This window comes from Tachypleus tridentatus, chromosome 8 (assembly GCF_004210375.1).
Source record: "Tachypleus tridentatus isolate NWPU-2018 chromosome 8, ASM421037v1, whole genome shotgun sequence".
NCBI classification, from domain to species: Eukaryota; Metazoa; Arthropoda; class Merostomata; order Xiphosura; family Limulidae; genus Tachypleus; species Tachypleus tridentatus.
In genome coordinates, this window is record NC_134832.1 from 103483077 (window position 1) to 103499073 (window position 15997).

The 15997-nt window shown below is 34.0% G+C and overlaps 1 protein-coding gene across 1 annotated transcript in view; it reads right to left on the bottom strand.

Annotated features, from left to right (window-relative positions):
- The window catches only part of LOC143223099 (calsyntenin-1-like), a 63964-nt gene extending 48545 nt beyond the window's left edge, over positions 1-15419 (bottom strand). Inside the window, exon 1 of the mRNA XM_076450548.1 lies at positions 15177-15419. Within this exon, the coding sequence (XP_076306663.1) occupies positions 15177-15240 (64 nt within the window). The 5' untranslated portion in view covers positions 15241-15419. The remainder of the gene's footprint in view (positions 1-15176) is intronic.
- Between the last annotated feature and the right edge of the window lie 578 nt (positions 15420-15997).

The window sequence follows — 15997 nt, forward strand, 5'->3', positions numbered from 1 at the left end:
AGACAGCCATCCAACCATTCACGTTCTTGTTAATAATTGCAAAATGTGAAGAAAAGAAAAGGATATCAAAATTCTGCGGTGACTTCAAGCATTTGACTACTGATCAAAAACTGCTTTCAGCACTCGCAATTATTTGTGCCAATTTCCTGTCACGCCATCATGTCTGTGTGAAAAGACAGCCATTTTTTGAGCAAATGTTGAAATTTAACATTCTGGTGAGAAATGAAAATAACACCTAATTTATATTAACAATATTTTGGTATACAGCAATGTATTTCAAGCTGCTACATTAAAGTTCAGGCTGCTATTTCAGTATAGAAATGTGAGCTTGTATTCATGCATAAAGTTTGAAAGCAGTAATAATTCCCACGTATCTTATGAAGTTTGTGAGATTTGAGAACAGGACTGAGTCTAGCTTACGATTAAGAAGAAAGCCTACAGTATCTTGGGCTTCGTACCGTATGCTAAATATACATTCTTTAGATTATCTCCATAGAACCACTGCCGACAGCATAAATTGAAACACTCCTTTTAGGTGGGTTTAGAAAAGTAAACTGCTGAAATTAATACACTAGTATCAAGCTAATGTCAACATAAGTTAATACAATGAAGTTGAACGGTTTGTAATGTTCGAAATTTGTAAACACGCCTGGTCAGATTCTGTAGTTTTCTGACTAATAGGCGTTAATTACAATCATAGCTTCCAAGGCCAATAGAACATTGACTGTACCTGATTAATAATGATCTTCTGTATATCGGCTAGTCGCTTTTATACGAATCACGCGAGTTTCTCGAAGTTTCAACAATGTTAATACAAATATTGTAGATTCTTAATTCAAGAATCTTCTACAAATTTCGAGAATAGGCGGGACTTGCGTAATACGCATCCGACAATATACGTCACACGCATTAAAAACACCATACTGAAACAAACGTAGGCACTAAAATAAATGTACAACAGTAAATCTGTTACGTCTCTTTTGTTGTTGTTGTGAGGATGGCTTACCAGTATATATCTCTTTATCCGTGCTTTTTCACACACATTCTTGGCTAGATGTGTTTAGTTTTAACACCTTTGCAATTACACTAATGTGTCTACCCAAATTTCTGGATAGACTAACTGTCAATATGATTTCTGATTGACTCCATCTAATTCAATGTTACTAACACACTTGCGTTTTGCTGGAGTATAGCTGCAGAAGTACAAACGTTTAAACTACGAGTTCAATAGTATTATTTCATTTTATAACAAATTTATAAGATCGCGTCATAAAAAAAATTAAAACAATGGTGAAATTTAGGGTTGAAAACCTACCAATATTTTGCTAAAATGGGAACATCTGGCATCTTTTTACATATACTATGAACATCTTGGGTAAACCAGTTTGACAATACTAATGACTGTTAAGCACAACAATAAAATTTAAAGTTACTGCATTAGTCCACTATTGATGATATTGGTGTTAATTTCAAAAGAAAAAAAACAATAACATAATATTATAGATGTATATTATTTTAGGTATATTACTTACATAAATACGGTCTCCCGCTAGTACAGCGGTATGTCTCCAGATTTACAACGCTAAAATCAGGGGTTTGATTCCCCTCGGTGGTCTGAGCAGATAGCCCTTTGTGGCTTTGTTATAAGAAACACACACGTACTTAAATACGAATAATTATACTCGCGAACTTTTATTAAACGAAATTTTGAAATAACGCATCCAGTGCTCGATTTCCAAATTGGATGCATTCTTGCAAGTGTAAACTCGCACAAAACGATTTCGAAAAAAAGCGTAGCTTATGAGAGCATGCGTGATAAATGCGTCTAAATTTAACAAAAGATAGGTAGTTGAAAATAAATCTTGTATGACGTCACGACGCGATTGTGTCTGCATATTGTGTTAATCCTCATAAACACATCTATAATTATTCATTTATAATGTTATTCGGCTATCACAGCTGGTCTACACATAGAAATCGAATGCGTATGTGGACGAGATTGTATAAAATATATAGATAACAGACCATACGTTTAGAAGAAACGATTTTCAGCTCTTTACGTAGTTGCTTATTCCAGATATGTTAAAATATCCGCTGCAGTCGCGACTATAAAAATTCAAAAATCACCTAAACTTCCATTATACATTGCCACTATAATAAAAAATCAGACCTATGTCTCTTATAAATGTTTACTGTTATATATTTATTTTAATATCGATGTTTTAGTTATATATTTAACAATGCACCCAACTTAACACTTAAATTTGTAGAAGATTCTCGAGTGTAATAATCGACAATAAACTTCAGAAAACCTCGCCTAAATTTTATAAATCGACGAGCCAAGACAGTTTTCGTGCTATTGCTAGTTTGCTCTAATTAGTATACCATAAAACTCGGAAGCTGTAACTCCAATTAACGCTTATTAATCGAAAAACTACAAATATTTGATCAGGAACGTTTACAGGTTTCGAACATCGCAAACCGTTTAACTTCAGTGAATTAACTTTGGGCATTAGTATTTCTAAGAAGACATTAGATATTTTTCTCAGGAAAAAAACTCGAGTGAAGAAGGTAGCTAGCTTTCCGTCAAGTAAAGGACATCCTGTGTATCAACACAGAATTAATTCTTCATCGTAAACCGTTGATAAAATATTCAGTTCCAGACCAGATAGAAGACTCAATATTGTTTGTAAGTTTCAAAAGTCTTGTATATATAAACCATTATTTGTAATAACCGTCATTATAAATTGCATTGTTGTTTGTATATTTAAATATATTTTTGTTAATAAAGAAAATTGTTTATAAATTTTGTTGGCAAATATCATAAATCTTATATATATTGACATTTAATTAACTTCTAAATCTAAACTAAAATTTCCGACTGTTTGAAATCGTAATACGTTAACAGACTAACATAATAAATCGGAAACACTTCCGAGATAATACTAACAATAATAAATTTGGAACTCGTCCGGGATAAATTATAGTACGTAAAACTCTACATGTTTTGTAGCATGAGTCATCCAGAGCTCTCTTACATAAGAAATCTCGCACTTAGCAACACAAAACAACAGACGACAAACTAAAGCCTAACCAAAAGATATTTTTAAAACAGAAGCAAAACACTGCTTGTGTCTTAGTTTAGTGTATACCAGAGTTAATATACTTATAATAGCAACAATACATTTGTTTTGATCATTTTAAGACAGCTGTGATATAAAATTAATAACGCTTACAAAAATGTTTTGATTACATTAAGCTTAAAAACCAGGTGGTAAGTTTTTGTTTGACCATACACGCATATACAAGTAGAACAATACCAAAGAAAAAAAACAAAGTTAATGAGATATGTTTAGAGCCGATATTTGTCAAGTTGGGTATAAACACAATAAAAGTTCAGTTGTTTTCTTACTTTGGTGACATTATTCTGCCTTTTAATTCTACCTGTTATATTTATTCACTGCAAAGGTCGATCCTTAAATCCTAGCGTTAAAAGCCCCCAAACTTATTGCTGAGCTATTGGATGAGGTACACAGATCCAACTGAGAAAGCACGAACATAGTTTATTTGATGGAACTTAGTTCTAACTATAATACTTACACAGCAAAATAATTTAAACGCCTCCTGAAACACTTACAAAGCATTTGACGTACTTTTGTGTGAATATGTCATCTATTAAAAGACAAACATATTGATATCTATTGCAATATAGGTTTTTGTAATTAAAACCGGCTTAAACAGTAAAATCGTGAAGCTTATATGTTTATGGAAAATCATAAGTGAAATACGAAAATCAGGTGCAGATTAAAATATCATCTTTGTTTATAAGCAGAAAGTGATTACCGCCAAAGAAGCAGCTTATTATTACACCATTTGTTCTAACGAATGATTTAACGATATTCAATTTGGAATACTATTCATTAATTTTCCTTTGATGAATGCGTACTAGAAATTACTGAAGCTCTGTAGTACCACGAAGAACCCAACACAGAAACTGGAAATACAACACTGTTAAACTGAAGATAGTTTCTAAACTTTAGCCATTGCATATCCATTTTATAGTGTATATTACACTGTCCAGGACTTATGAATGAGAGGAGAGACGAGACAAGAAACATTATTTCTTCCAAATGTTTAATATTTATCAACACACATTCCTATTTCAGACGGCAATATCTATCCTCCATTAAGTGTAGATTCTTAATATATATTTTAGTTTTGGACGATGTCTTGTATTAGTATGTTTTAATTTTATGATATGTATTACCATACCCACTTTATCTTTCTTTATCGTGTGTTTATCATAATACCTGTCCGTTATGGAATATTTTTCATTACAGATATAACTGTCTGTACATAAAGAAAATATAATCCCAAAAAAATAATAAAAAGAAACGTCCAATAACTGAGTTATCAGATAATTGCATTACCATTCTTAATTTGACATCTATATATATGATATAACCACCAATTTATATGCAAACAATATATGTATACAAATGCAACGAATATAACTGTGTAAATAAAAACATATACAGGTTATTAATCTACCTGGTGACAAATCTTGATGGTTTAGTTATATTAAATATTCTTTTCTTTCCTTTTTTTAGTTTAAATATTGATTGTTTGTTTCCAAATAAAAAACATAAACCTGACAGTGTGTGAGCGTTATATTAATATTTCTTAGTTTTACAAGTGCACATATCTTAAGGTGATATAAATAAGTACTAAACTGTACAACGTCACACCTATCCACCTATAGAAATGGGAATATTTCCTCACGTTGAAATTTCGTTACTGTATACAGTATACATGTATTGTATTGATCACCACGTTCGTCACTTGCAAAGGTTCGCCGAATCATTGGTCCATTCTTATCACGTGACCCAACTACCAGGCTGGGAAGATCTGGCAATCATCGCTTAACGCAACATATCATGGCTGAATAATCAACTTGCTCGTAGACTACACGTTCTGTTCAGGAATGTGTTTAGGGAAAGGTCAGACTATATATTGATTCGTTCCCCTGTCAGGTCTGTCCTGTCATGCTAATAATCTCATATTTGTACGTTTACCTATTTTGTACATAAAATATGCTAAAATAAAAACCAAATGAGAAGTCACAATAACTGCCAAAACAATATTCAATAAAGCAATACAAACCTCTCACTTCTACTTCTCAAGAGAAAAACATATGTATCTGTTTCACACTAAGCTGTAAAACTTCACTACAGACTTTATTAAAGCATACGTTCAAATAAAGAACTGCGAAAATAAAATAATGACAATCAAATACTACAGCTCTAAGCAACGAACAACGGATATTATTGTAAACACGATTGTGTTAATTCATCGGGGGAAGGGTTATTGAATACAAAGCTTGACCTCATAGATCAATCAAAGCAACTCGAAATAAGAAACGGGAACTTAATTCACAGCCAACAAAGTGTTGTAATGCAAGTTAGTTGTGTTAAGTGAAGAATAGCTCAGCTTTAAATATACCTATTATTTCAGCAAAATTGTCATGATACCTAACACTTCGCACAAAACTCGAGAAGGCCTCGTAAACTTTATCGTAACAAAACAAAATTTGTTAGGTTTAGTCATTATGGACTAAATAAAACGTTTCTTGTAACATACGAGCGGATCACCAGATAGCAAAAACTGCAGTTATAATTGCTGTTTTAAAGGATTCTTTTTAAAATAAAGGAATGAAACTTTGATAATATAAAGCTTTAAGTTATAACGTACTTGCTAACAGTAATTTAATTGAAATGCGTGCATATTAAAGAGCTTTAATTAAATTTTGAGTGTAATTCGGTAACATGCACAGAAGGGGTTCAAAATGGGTGGCGGTGCCATGGAGTTAAACATCTGCAAAATAATCACTGAAGGATCAAAAGATCCTAAATATCTGATGCTTAACGAGCACAGGTGAAAACATAACGCAATATTCTGTTAGAATCAAGTCCATGTATTATTTTAAATACATCCACGGATAGGTATACAATACATACGCTATCACAAACACGAACCAGATTTATGTTGTGTTTCAAGTATACGTTTTAGCGTCTTTATGTTGCGGTATAAACTATAGAACATTTAGTTCCAGTTGCTAAAAGGTGCTTCTTTTGTTAACCTGAAGATGACCTAGGAAAGTCGAAACGTTGTTCTCTGCCTATCAATAAATGTGTTAATACCCATACCAGCAGTTCTGAGATACATTATTCTCTTAAAACGCGAGACATGAAAACATAAAACATATTCCTAGAACGTCCTAAATTTCTTGAATATCCAATTGAATGAAAACTGTAGACTATCGGCTACATAACAGGTAATGAAAAGTTGAGCCAGAGTGAAAATGTGTCAGTTATATGCTCGCTAATCAAGTTACTAAGTGCAATTGTTCAAACATATCGACGACTTTCTACTTTAAACATGCCTGGGGTACCGTTTCGTGTTCAGTAATGACGACAATTTGAGTGTGGCGATACTTAAGTAATTTTGTTACCAGCTTGAATCACTAATGACAGCTTTAATGTTAGTAAAGTTATGATTTTAAAACAAACAAAAAACCCACAAAAATACAATCCACCAAGTAGTATCTTCTACGGCCTTTTCCCGGCATTTCACATTTGCAATTAAAATTCAACTTCCACTGGTTATAGCCCTAACCACAAACCTACCAGTACAGCCCCTCTCCATTACCACCAAGGATGGCTGGTTTGGTGTTTTATAGCGCAAAACAACTAGGTTATCTGCGCCGAGACGAAGAGGAACAACCGATGGTCGTCCGAAATACCTTCCAACGTGATTCTGACGGTTGTTTTTAATATACTTCATTTATGTTATTTCGATTGGGTAAAATTTAATAACGTATAAAAGAAAGGTATTTTTGATTTCTCACTATACTTTACTGTGTGAACATTGTACGAAAATCTTTTCAAGAACAAAAGAAAGATTTGAAATACTATTTTTTTTATACACCCCTTACTCCGAATCTAATAACTGGCACACTGAGAGAAATAATAATAAAAAAATCTTCGGTTTATGTGGTTTTCATCTCAAATGCTTAGTCTATAACTGACGACGACCATAATTATTTCTCTTAATTATTCGTATCGATATGTAACTATAGGAATGGAGAATATCAGTGTCTACAGTTCGTATAACAAGCCTTAACAACAAGGCCTCGAAACTTTGTTCGACTACAATCTAACACTTAGATGACAGAAAGACGAAACACGGTCCAAGGACACGACAACAGAGTGAGGAAAAAAGGTATATACCACAATGATCGCCCCGTAGGCAGGTGATCGTGTTGGTGCACGTGCTGAACTGCAGCTGTTTCTAGGCGACACATCATGCATGCACGCTAAACCAGTCTTTGTATGGAGAATTCTTTAGGGCAAATGGTAGTCCAGTTCAAGTTTCGAAGCAGATGTTCATGGAAAGGGCGGACAAACTCCACAGAACTAAATTACAGATGTGTTTACCTTAGCTTTATAAAGGCGAGTATTTCCTCTGCCATAAATCAACAGATAAAAGCACACACTTTGATCCGAGTTGCACTTTCCTACTTTTATGCATGACAAAAAATTAGGCCGATATTTAAGTGACTTTCATAAAAGTTACACGAAACATTATGCTACACCACGAACGTTAACACCTATACGGTCCGTGTCTGTTCTACGCGATAAATGTGACAGAAATTTATACATATTGCTTTATCATAAAGTTATGTTAAAAATAATACACAACCAAAATATACAATTCTCGGTCTACGTATGTTTACTGTTATCAATACCAAATATTAGGTATGCAAATATATATCGTGAAAACAGAACTTAAATTTGAACTTCATAGAGGTCGTTCTTTACAGATTCTTTGTTTACTCTTCAGCAAAGCTCTATTGTGACTACCATGGAGAATCTAATCTCAGATTTTAGCATTATAAATCCTACGACAGACACTACTTTTTTATTTGTCGAACACAAATCAGAGTAAAGTTGAAGATGATAAGCTAATGTGAGATTGGTAACATAATATTATTCTGATAGAGCTTCCTTAAAACTATTAAATAAAAGTGGCATAAAGACAAGTCCTTTCAGTTCTTACGATAATGTGAACAAACACTTATGTTTTTTTGTCTGTATCTAGCCAAACAAGCTTTTAATTTAAAGTTCTGACACTTAATGCTAGGAATCTATTAAGTACGAGAAAATCCAAGAAGTGACTGAATATTTATAGCGTAATCTTAGATTAAATGGTCCTTTAAAAAAACCCGAAGACCACAAAATCTATAAAGCGATATTAAAATATTAAGGGGACGTTAATAAGATAACTTAAGTACTTAAATGTTTGTTGAAATCACGTACTTTCAGTTCGCAATGATGTAATTATTACGTGGAGTTAAATCTGGAATGCATACTAGGACGTAAATTTTGACATCGAATGTATATCGATCCTCAATACAGCTTTAAATCACTTGCCAGATACTTAACTGGTCAGCAAATAATCAGATATTTTTTTTCAAAGTTTGTTAGTTTTGAATTCCGCACAAAGCTACTCGAGAGCTATCTGCGCTATCCGTCCCTAATTTAGCAGTGTAAGACCAGAGAGAAGACAGCTAGTCATCACCACCCACCGCTAACTCTTGGGTTACTCTTTTACCAACAAATAGTGTGATTGAACGTCACATTACAACACCCCCATGGCTGAAAGGGCAAGCATGTTGGGTGCGACGGGGATTCGAACCCGCGACCCTCGGATTACGAGTCGAACGCCTTAACCCACCTGGTCACGCCGAGTCTTTTTTCAAAGTTGACAATGAATTGCTATATGGTTCATTGTAGGAACTTTACTGTTTGTACATTTCCAAATATTTCAAGTACCGTGTTGAAACCTGGAGTCCGAAATGCTGTTCAACAGTCATTACTACTAGAAGTCTGTGTGTGGAGAAAAAACAAACAACGCTTTTCATTCTTTGACTCTGCACAATCAGTGGAGTTTTATATTTCGCGCCTGACCAATCTATTACTATATAAATCGTATGGTAATATATACATTAGACTTCGCTTTCATCAAATGCCTGTCAATCAGTTTGTTCAATAATAAACACGCAACTGAAAATTTAGCACGAGCAGTAGACAACACTAACTTGTAGTTTTTGTATCTTATATTTTATACTCGCAAGACGAACTCTTTCCAAATACAACATCAAAACTTTTTCTACCACCAACTTTAGCACATTAATTTAATTCAAATTAAATTTCGATGCTGAAGATAAATGATGTTTATCAGTTAAAAAAAAAACCAAAACATGTTACATACCTTTAGCTTTAACAGTCTAAGTGAAACTGAAACCAAAGGGACGCATTTTGGACTGAACTCGTATCTTAATTTTGCTGTCGACGGAAATAAGTGGTTTGTGTTTTTAATTAAAGTTACGTTAGCAAATCACCAATCAAAAGGAACATTTAATTATCTCTTAATCTACACAGACTATAGAGGGCCAGCTAGGAACTGATAATATCTGGCATTAAAATAATTAAATAACGCAATATGCCAATATAAGTAGCGTCTTTCCTATCTCAGCCGGCCTGAAAAAGCTTTGACACAAGTGTTTTGCGAAAGGCCTCGGCGGCATTGGATATAGCAAATATAGTGTGCTAAACATAGCATACTTTTTTCTTTTTACTTTCACTCAGAATTTGTTATTAATGGTTTAGAAACGACTATTTATTTATTTGATAATTTCTTATTATCCTTATATCACCAACTTGTATACAAGGTCATATAACATGCTGCCTTCGTAAATTTCGACATCTTTTCTTGCAAGTCGCATTGCGGCTAAAAAATAAAACGCGATTCAGTTCGGGAACAGTGATAAATTCATATGTCGTCACAACGACGTATATCAGTTTAACACACACTTATCAACTAAATATTAGAATCAAAAGATTTTCACAGGACAGTAAAAACCTGTAACCATAACAGCAGTGTTCTTGTTACAGAATATAAGTTAACTTGTATGTTACGATAGGACCAACATACTTCATCAATGTTAATGCTACAAATCGATTTTTAGCTGTCTATAGCTAAGCCTTGCCAATCATTAACACAAATGTTTATGATGGTCAAATTAGCCTACTTATTGAAAAATAATTCAGGTGTATTTGATTAAAACAGGTACGAGTTGAAAGGCTTAAGAAATACAAGCTTGTACACAAAGTACTAGTATGTTTACAAAATTTAAAACATCTATCATGTTAAGTGTTTATTCGATGCGTCTAGAGCTACTGATGACATATACAGATCTTCCGCCACTAAAGTATGTGGCTTCAGCCATTGCACGACTCACCAAGAGTAATGGCGGATAACGCATTTGTACTTGTATGTGTATTTGACAATTTTCCATTAACTATGATAATTGCTTAGCAGTAAGTAGTTTGAAATTGTTGTAAAATGAATTCACAATCACTAAGTGTATTCATTTTATTGGGTTTAGCGTGTTATTAACTAAATAGAGCTAGCAGCTGTATTGCGTGCTCACAGTTTCGTACCTCCGTTATTACATTAAATATTTACTGAATGTGCAATCCAATACTGTGCTGACGTCTTCACTTCTATCTTGTAAAGAAACCATAAATATATAATGAAGCTGTATGTTTATACAGTACTAACGGGTTGTTGTCTCATCTTCTATATCTTAACACCAGTAACACCCAATCAAACTCCAGTTATGTCGTAGAACTGCTTCTCAACACCCCCTGCCTTGTTATCTTTCCATTCATAGTATGTTTGTTCTTCTCATAAAGGAACGGTGACTGAGGCCTTAAAACTGGTTGTACTACATCAAAACATGTCTCTTACCTAATTCACACACTTGAACACAACCTATCTATAAAGACAGTGGAAGTAAATACTGCAGCTGTGTATTAATTCTTACCCACCCAGCCTTTTCAAACTTACAGTAACCAAAATCAACACATGCATGACACAGTTTTGTGTTGCGTCGTTGAATACTTTGTAAATCTTTGGGATATTTAAAATTAAGGTTGCGTTCGATTGCCTCTGAAATGAAACAGTCTCAGTAAAAATTTTGGAACAAAAATAGTTTCAGTAATACCCCTGAAATACAGCAGCTTCTTGGTGCAGATTTAGAACTAAAGACTTTGTTTTGAATTTTGTGCAAAGCTACACGATGGCTATCTGCGCCTAAAGACTTTAAAGTCAGTAATCTTAAGTTTTTCAGGAAGAGAGGCTGTACACCAAAGCGTATACTAGCTTACATACCTGAATATAAAAGGTCTGAAAATGGTGAATATTTCAAGAACAATTTGTTTACTATAAAGAGCCAATAAAATGAAATTTAAACAACAATGTTTCTAGACACAACTATTTCTGTCTACGACTCATCTTCTCTTAACTAATACCGAAGAAATAAGCAACTGTACGATTTTGTGAATACATTAATCGATTAAATAAACGAAGAGCAGAAGAAAGATTTTATAATAAAATAACAAAAATCAATAAAATTATACAAATGAACTTTTAAACTCTGTAAACCAAACGTACCAATAACACTCATCTTAAGCTTATAATAAAAACAATAACAAAAAACAGGCATACTAGGGACCAAGTATATCCACAGCACTGCTTAAATTAAAAGCATTTTTAAACCAAGTGAAATAAAAACACAAGCACAGACTTCGTTCATTATTAAAACATTTCCATTATAAGAATCACACATTCAAAGGCTGAACATAAATTCAACCGAAAACCATAAACGCCGCATCTGGTTAGAACAACTTCCTCTAAGTGTTTATCACACACAACGATGTGTCGTACTAGTAAATATATGTGAGAGCAAAGTGGAGTGTAATTATACTGTTTATATATACAGACACTAAACACAGCAGCCAGGTCAACACAACTAGACGTTTGGCCATCTGTTTTAATGTTTCTTTAGCATTATACAATTACCAAAGTGATGGCAGAATTCTCCTTATCACCAAACAACAGTAACAAAGAATATATTGTACATTAATTTTCACGAATTATTCGTAAAGTAAAATCATACCTGAGCCTGTAAAATACAATGTAAATGTTTTATTTTGACAACTGTGTGTGAGTGTGTTTTCTTATGGCAAAGCCACATCGGGCTATCTGCTAAGCCCACTGAGGGGAATCGAACCCCTGATTTTAACGTTGTAAATCCGTAGGGCTTACCGCTGTATTAGCGGGGTAACTTTATCTTGACTAGTTAATATTTACAGCAAAACGTAGCTAAGTTAGTATAACTTTAGTGTTATCAAAGTGACATATCTATTGTTTATAAAACTACAAAAGGAGAATTCATTACTTGAAGTGGAAATCTACATTTTTTAACGATAATGTTATTACTGAACACGGGCAGCTTTAATACTCCTATACGTAGACTGATCACATGGATGATAACTGTGTATTATTAACCCAGTACAGAAATATGTTTTTCTCACGCTATTTTTTCCCATAAACGTTTGGTAAACACAACACAAAGACAGTTGCTTTAATAGTAAAAGTTCGACTGAGCGAAATAAAAAACTGCATGGAAGGACAGTATCATTTCTTCATTAACTTCGTAGCATTTTCATTACTGCAGCTGTATTAACGTATACTCCGTGTCGTCTGACAGCTGCAGATTTTTAAAACAATCTTTCCGATCTGTGACAAGGCCTGGCACGGCCAGGTGATTAGGGCGCTCGATTCGCAAACTGAGGCTCGCGGGTTTGAATTCCCGTCCAATCAAACATGCTCTCTCTTTCAGTCGTAGAAACGTTATAAGTAACGGTCAATCCCACTATTTGTTGGTAAAAGAGTAACTCAAGAGCTGGCGGTGGGTGGCAATGACTGGCTGTCTTCCCTCTAGTCTTACACAGCTAAATTAGGAAAGGCTAGCGTAGATATTCCTCGTGTATCTTTCCGCGAAATTCAAATCAAACAACTGAACTGTGATAAAACATCTTGATAAAAACGAAAGTTAGAATGTTTAGCAGGAGAAATAGGGTTTGTCTATTCAGTAACACATTTACTGTCCATGGTTAGCATTCGAAATTTACTAAATGGAAATTCACATTTGTAGGCCTCTGTGTATTGCCGCAATAAAAGTAATGTGGAGCTGTTGTAATTTCAACGGTTTGGTTTGTTTTGAATTTCGCGCAAAGCTACATGAGGTCTATCTGCACTAGCCGTCCCTAATTTAGCAGTGTAAGACCACAGGAAAGGCAAATAGTCATCACCACCAACAACCAACTCTTGGGGTACTTTTTTACCAACGAATAGTGGGATTGATCGATCTTATAAACGTCCTCACAACTGAAGTGGCGAGCACGTTTGGTGTGACGGGGATTCGAACACGCAACCCTCGGATTAGGAGCCGAGTGCCTTAACTACCTGGGTCATGGAGAACTTACGTCAGAACGTTATTAGCAATTAATATTCTAATTCGCCACAAGCTTCTTAGCGGATGATATTTGCAAAACAATCTAGTATGGAGCAATCTGTTTCAATGTTTGAGAAGGTAACTTTCTTCAGATTCTTAATCACCAAACTAAATGTTAACCCTCGAAAAAGAGCTTAACAAAAATTTAAAATAACCTATTTTAATATAAGTAAATATTTTATAGGAAGTAAACTGTAATATGTTTCTACTTATCTTTGGCCAGTTGTACATTGCTAATAAAGTTTGCTATTAGGCGCAAAGCTACTCAATGTTGTGTCTACCACGGGTATCAAAGTCCGGATTTTAGCACTAGCTCTTGAGACAGTGTTTCTACGTTACGAGGTACGGCAGCTAATATAAGACTCATTTTGTGAATTTTAATTTATAATCTTGTCACGGATAACAATGTGAATTAACACATCTAGGAATAAAATTAACATGTTGGTTCTGTTCAGAAAGGTTCCGGCATGGCCAGGTGGTTAAGACACTCTACTCGTAATCTGAGGGTCACGGATTTGAATCCCCGTCACACCAAACATGCTCGCCCCTTTCAGCCATGGGTGTGTTATAATGTAACGGTTTATCCTACTATTTGTTGGTAAAAGAGTACCCCAAGAGTTGGCGGTGGATGGTGATGACTAGATGCCTTCCGTTTAGTCTTAGACTGCTAAATTAGGGACGGCTAGCGCAGATAGCCCTCGTGTAGCTTTACGCGAAATTCAAAGACAAAGTTATCTCACTGCCGTATTGTAAGCTTTATAAGTAAAGCTAAAACAGTGCAAGCCAACTTTACCATAGCAAAAATTTCAATCACTACAACGCCAACAGTTTACGTAATCCTGTATTATTAATGTATATGCGCATTACTTACTAATAAGCTATTCTAACATATAATTTACGATCAAAGTTTCAAGCTATCATGTAAGAGCTAATAGTTTCGTTTTGAATTTACTTAGCCATTAAGTACTATTTTATTGGATGTTACAGCTTTTACAGCAAGCAAGGAAGGTTACTTTTAGAAAAGTATGGTATTTCGATCATTCTCTAGTACAAAGCTGTTACTGTATGAAAATGATCGCAACAGTGATCGAAACGTCTTACATGTCCTAACAAATAATCTATAATATTCTTTATTGTAAAAGTTCTAACTTGAAATAATGTAATTAGTAACGACGAGGAGTATTAATTAGTAATTAATTATGCCTACTAATATTATTGTTATTACTCTTATAAATATTACGGCCATATTTTTACATATTCGTTACTTAGGCCTAAACTGTAACTTCTTGATATGATACAACTGGAAACAGTTGTACTCTCATTAGTTAGTTGCGAAAACCTTAATAAAATACAAAACACGAGTGTAACACTTATTCCTTTAATGTTTAGACACTGATAGTCAATGTAATTATTATTAACGATAGAGACGTTAACTGCTATTTCTAAAACACAAGTAACTGGAATGAACTCGTTACTTGTAGTTTCTACTATTGTACTTTTATACAGTATAGTGACATTGTGATGATCGTTTAGACATGTACTGTTACAAAAGTCGTAACAGTAATCAATACTAAAAGTTACGAAAGAATACGCTTATAACATATATCACACATTCACTGACTCAAATATTTTTTATGTAACAAAATAAGACATTTCACATTTTCAGATAAAAATTACAATTACCACATACCTGGCTTCTGAGTTGCAAAAGCACACCCTAAGAGCAAAAATACAATTCCACAATTGTATAACATATTTAATAATTATAGCTGTTATATTTGTTTTTCAACAAATGACGTAAATTTACATAAAAAAGTGACTGGTAGAATCACGCGTCCTTCTTCTCTCCAACGAATGAAGAACAGGCCTTCTTTCTTCTCGCTAGACTCGTACCATTGATTTTATAACACACAATACGTCACTCGAACAGAAAGCGGTAATACGGACTCTCGAGCGCCCTCAATTGATGAGCTTAGAAAACAATGTTCAGTGAAATGGCTGGCAGATGTATTACATCAAATTTAAAAAGAAAAAGAGAAAGAAAGCAACGCAAGCTGGTTGCAGGAATAAACTACCGGAATTCAAGCAGAAAATGAAATGGAAATTAGTTTTCTTTTTGTTATCTCAAAGATTTAGTAAGGCAATATATTAATTATGATATATTTCCCAGTGGATCAACGTTAAGTTTTTCGGACTTACAACGCTAACATCTAATAGTCAGTTCCCTGTGCTGGATAGATCACAGATAACCGACTGTGTAGCTAAAACAAAACTAATATTACAGAAACAAATATTATAAGAAGCAAGATCAAACAGTTTTCTAAGTTTGCACTATGTATTGGTGATTCGTTATATTGAAAAGCAACCCACATGAATGACCCCTGCTATCCTCATAAGTTTCTGTGGAAGAAAGCAATAATAATGCACTAAATGATTAAGCTCTGCTAAATAGCAAGCTGTGGTGCAAATATCTGCAACATGGCTGTCAAGATATTTCTAACGTTGGATGTC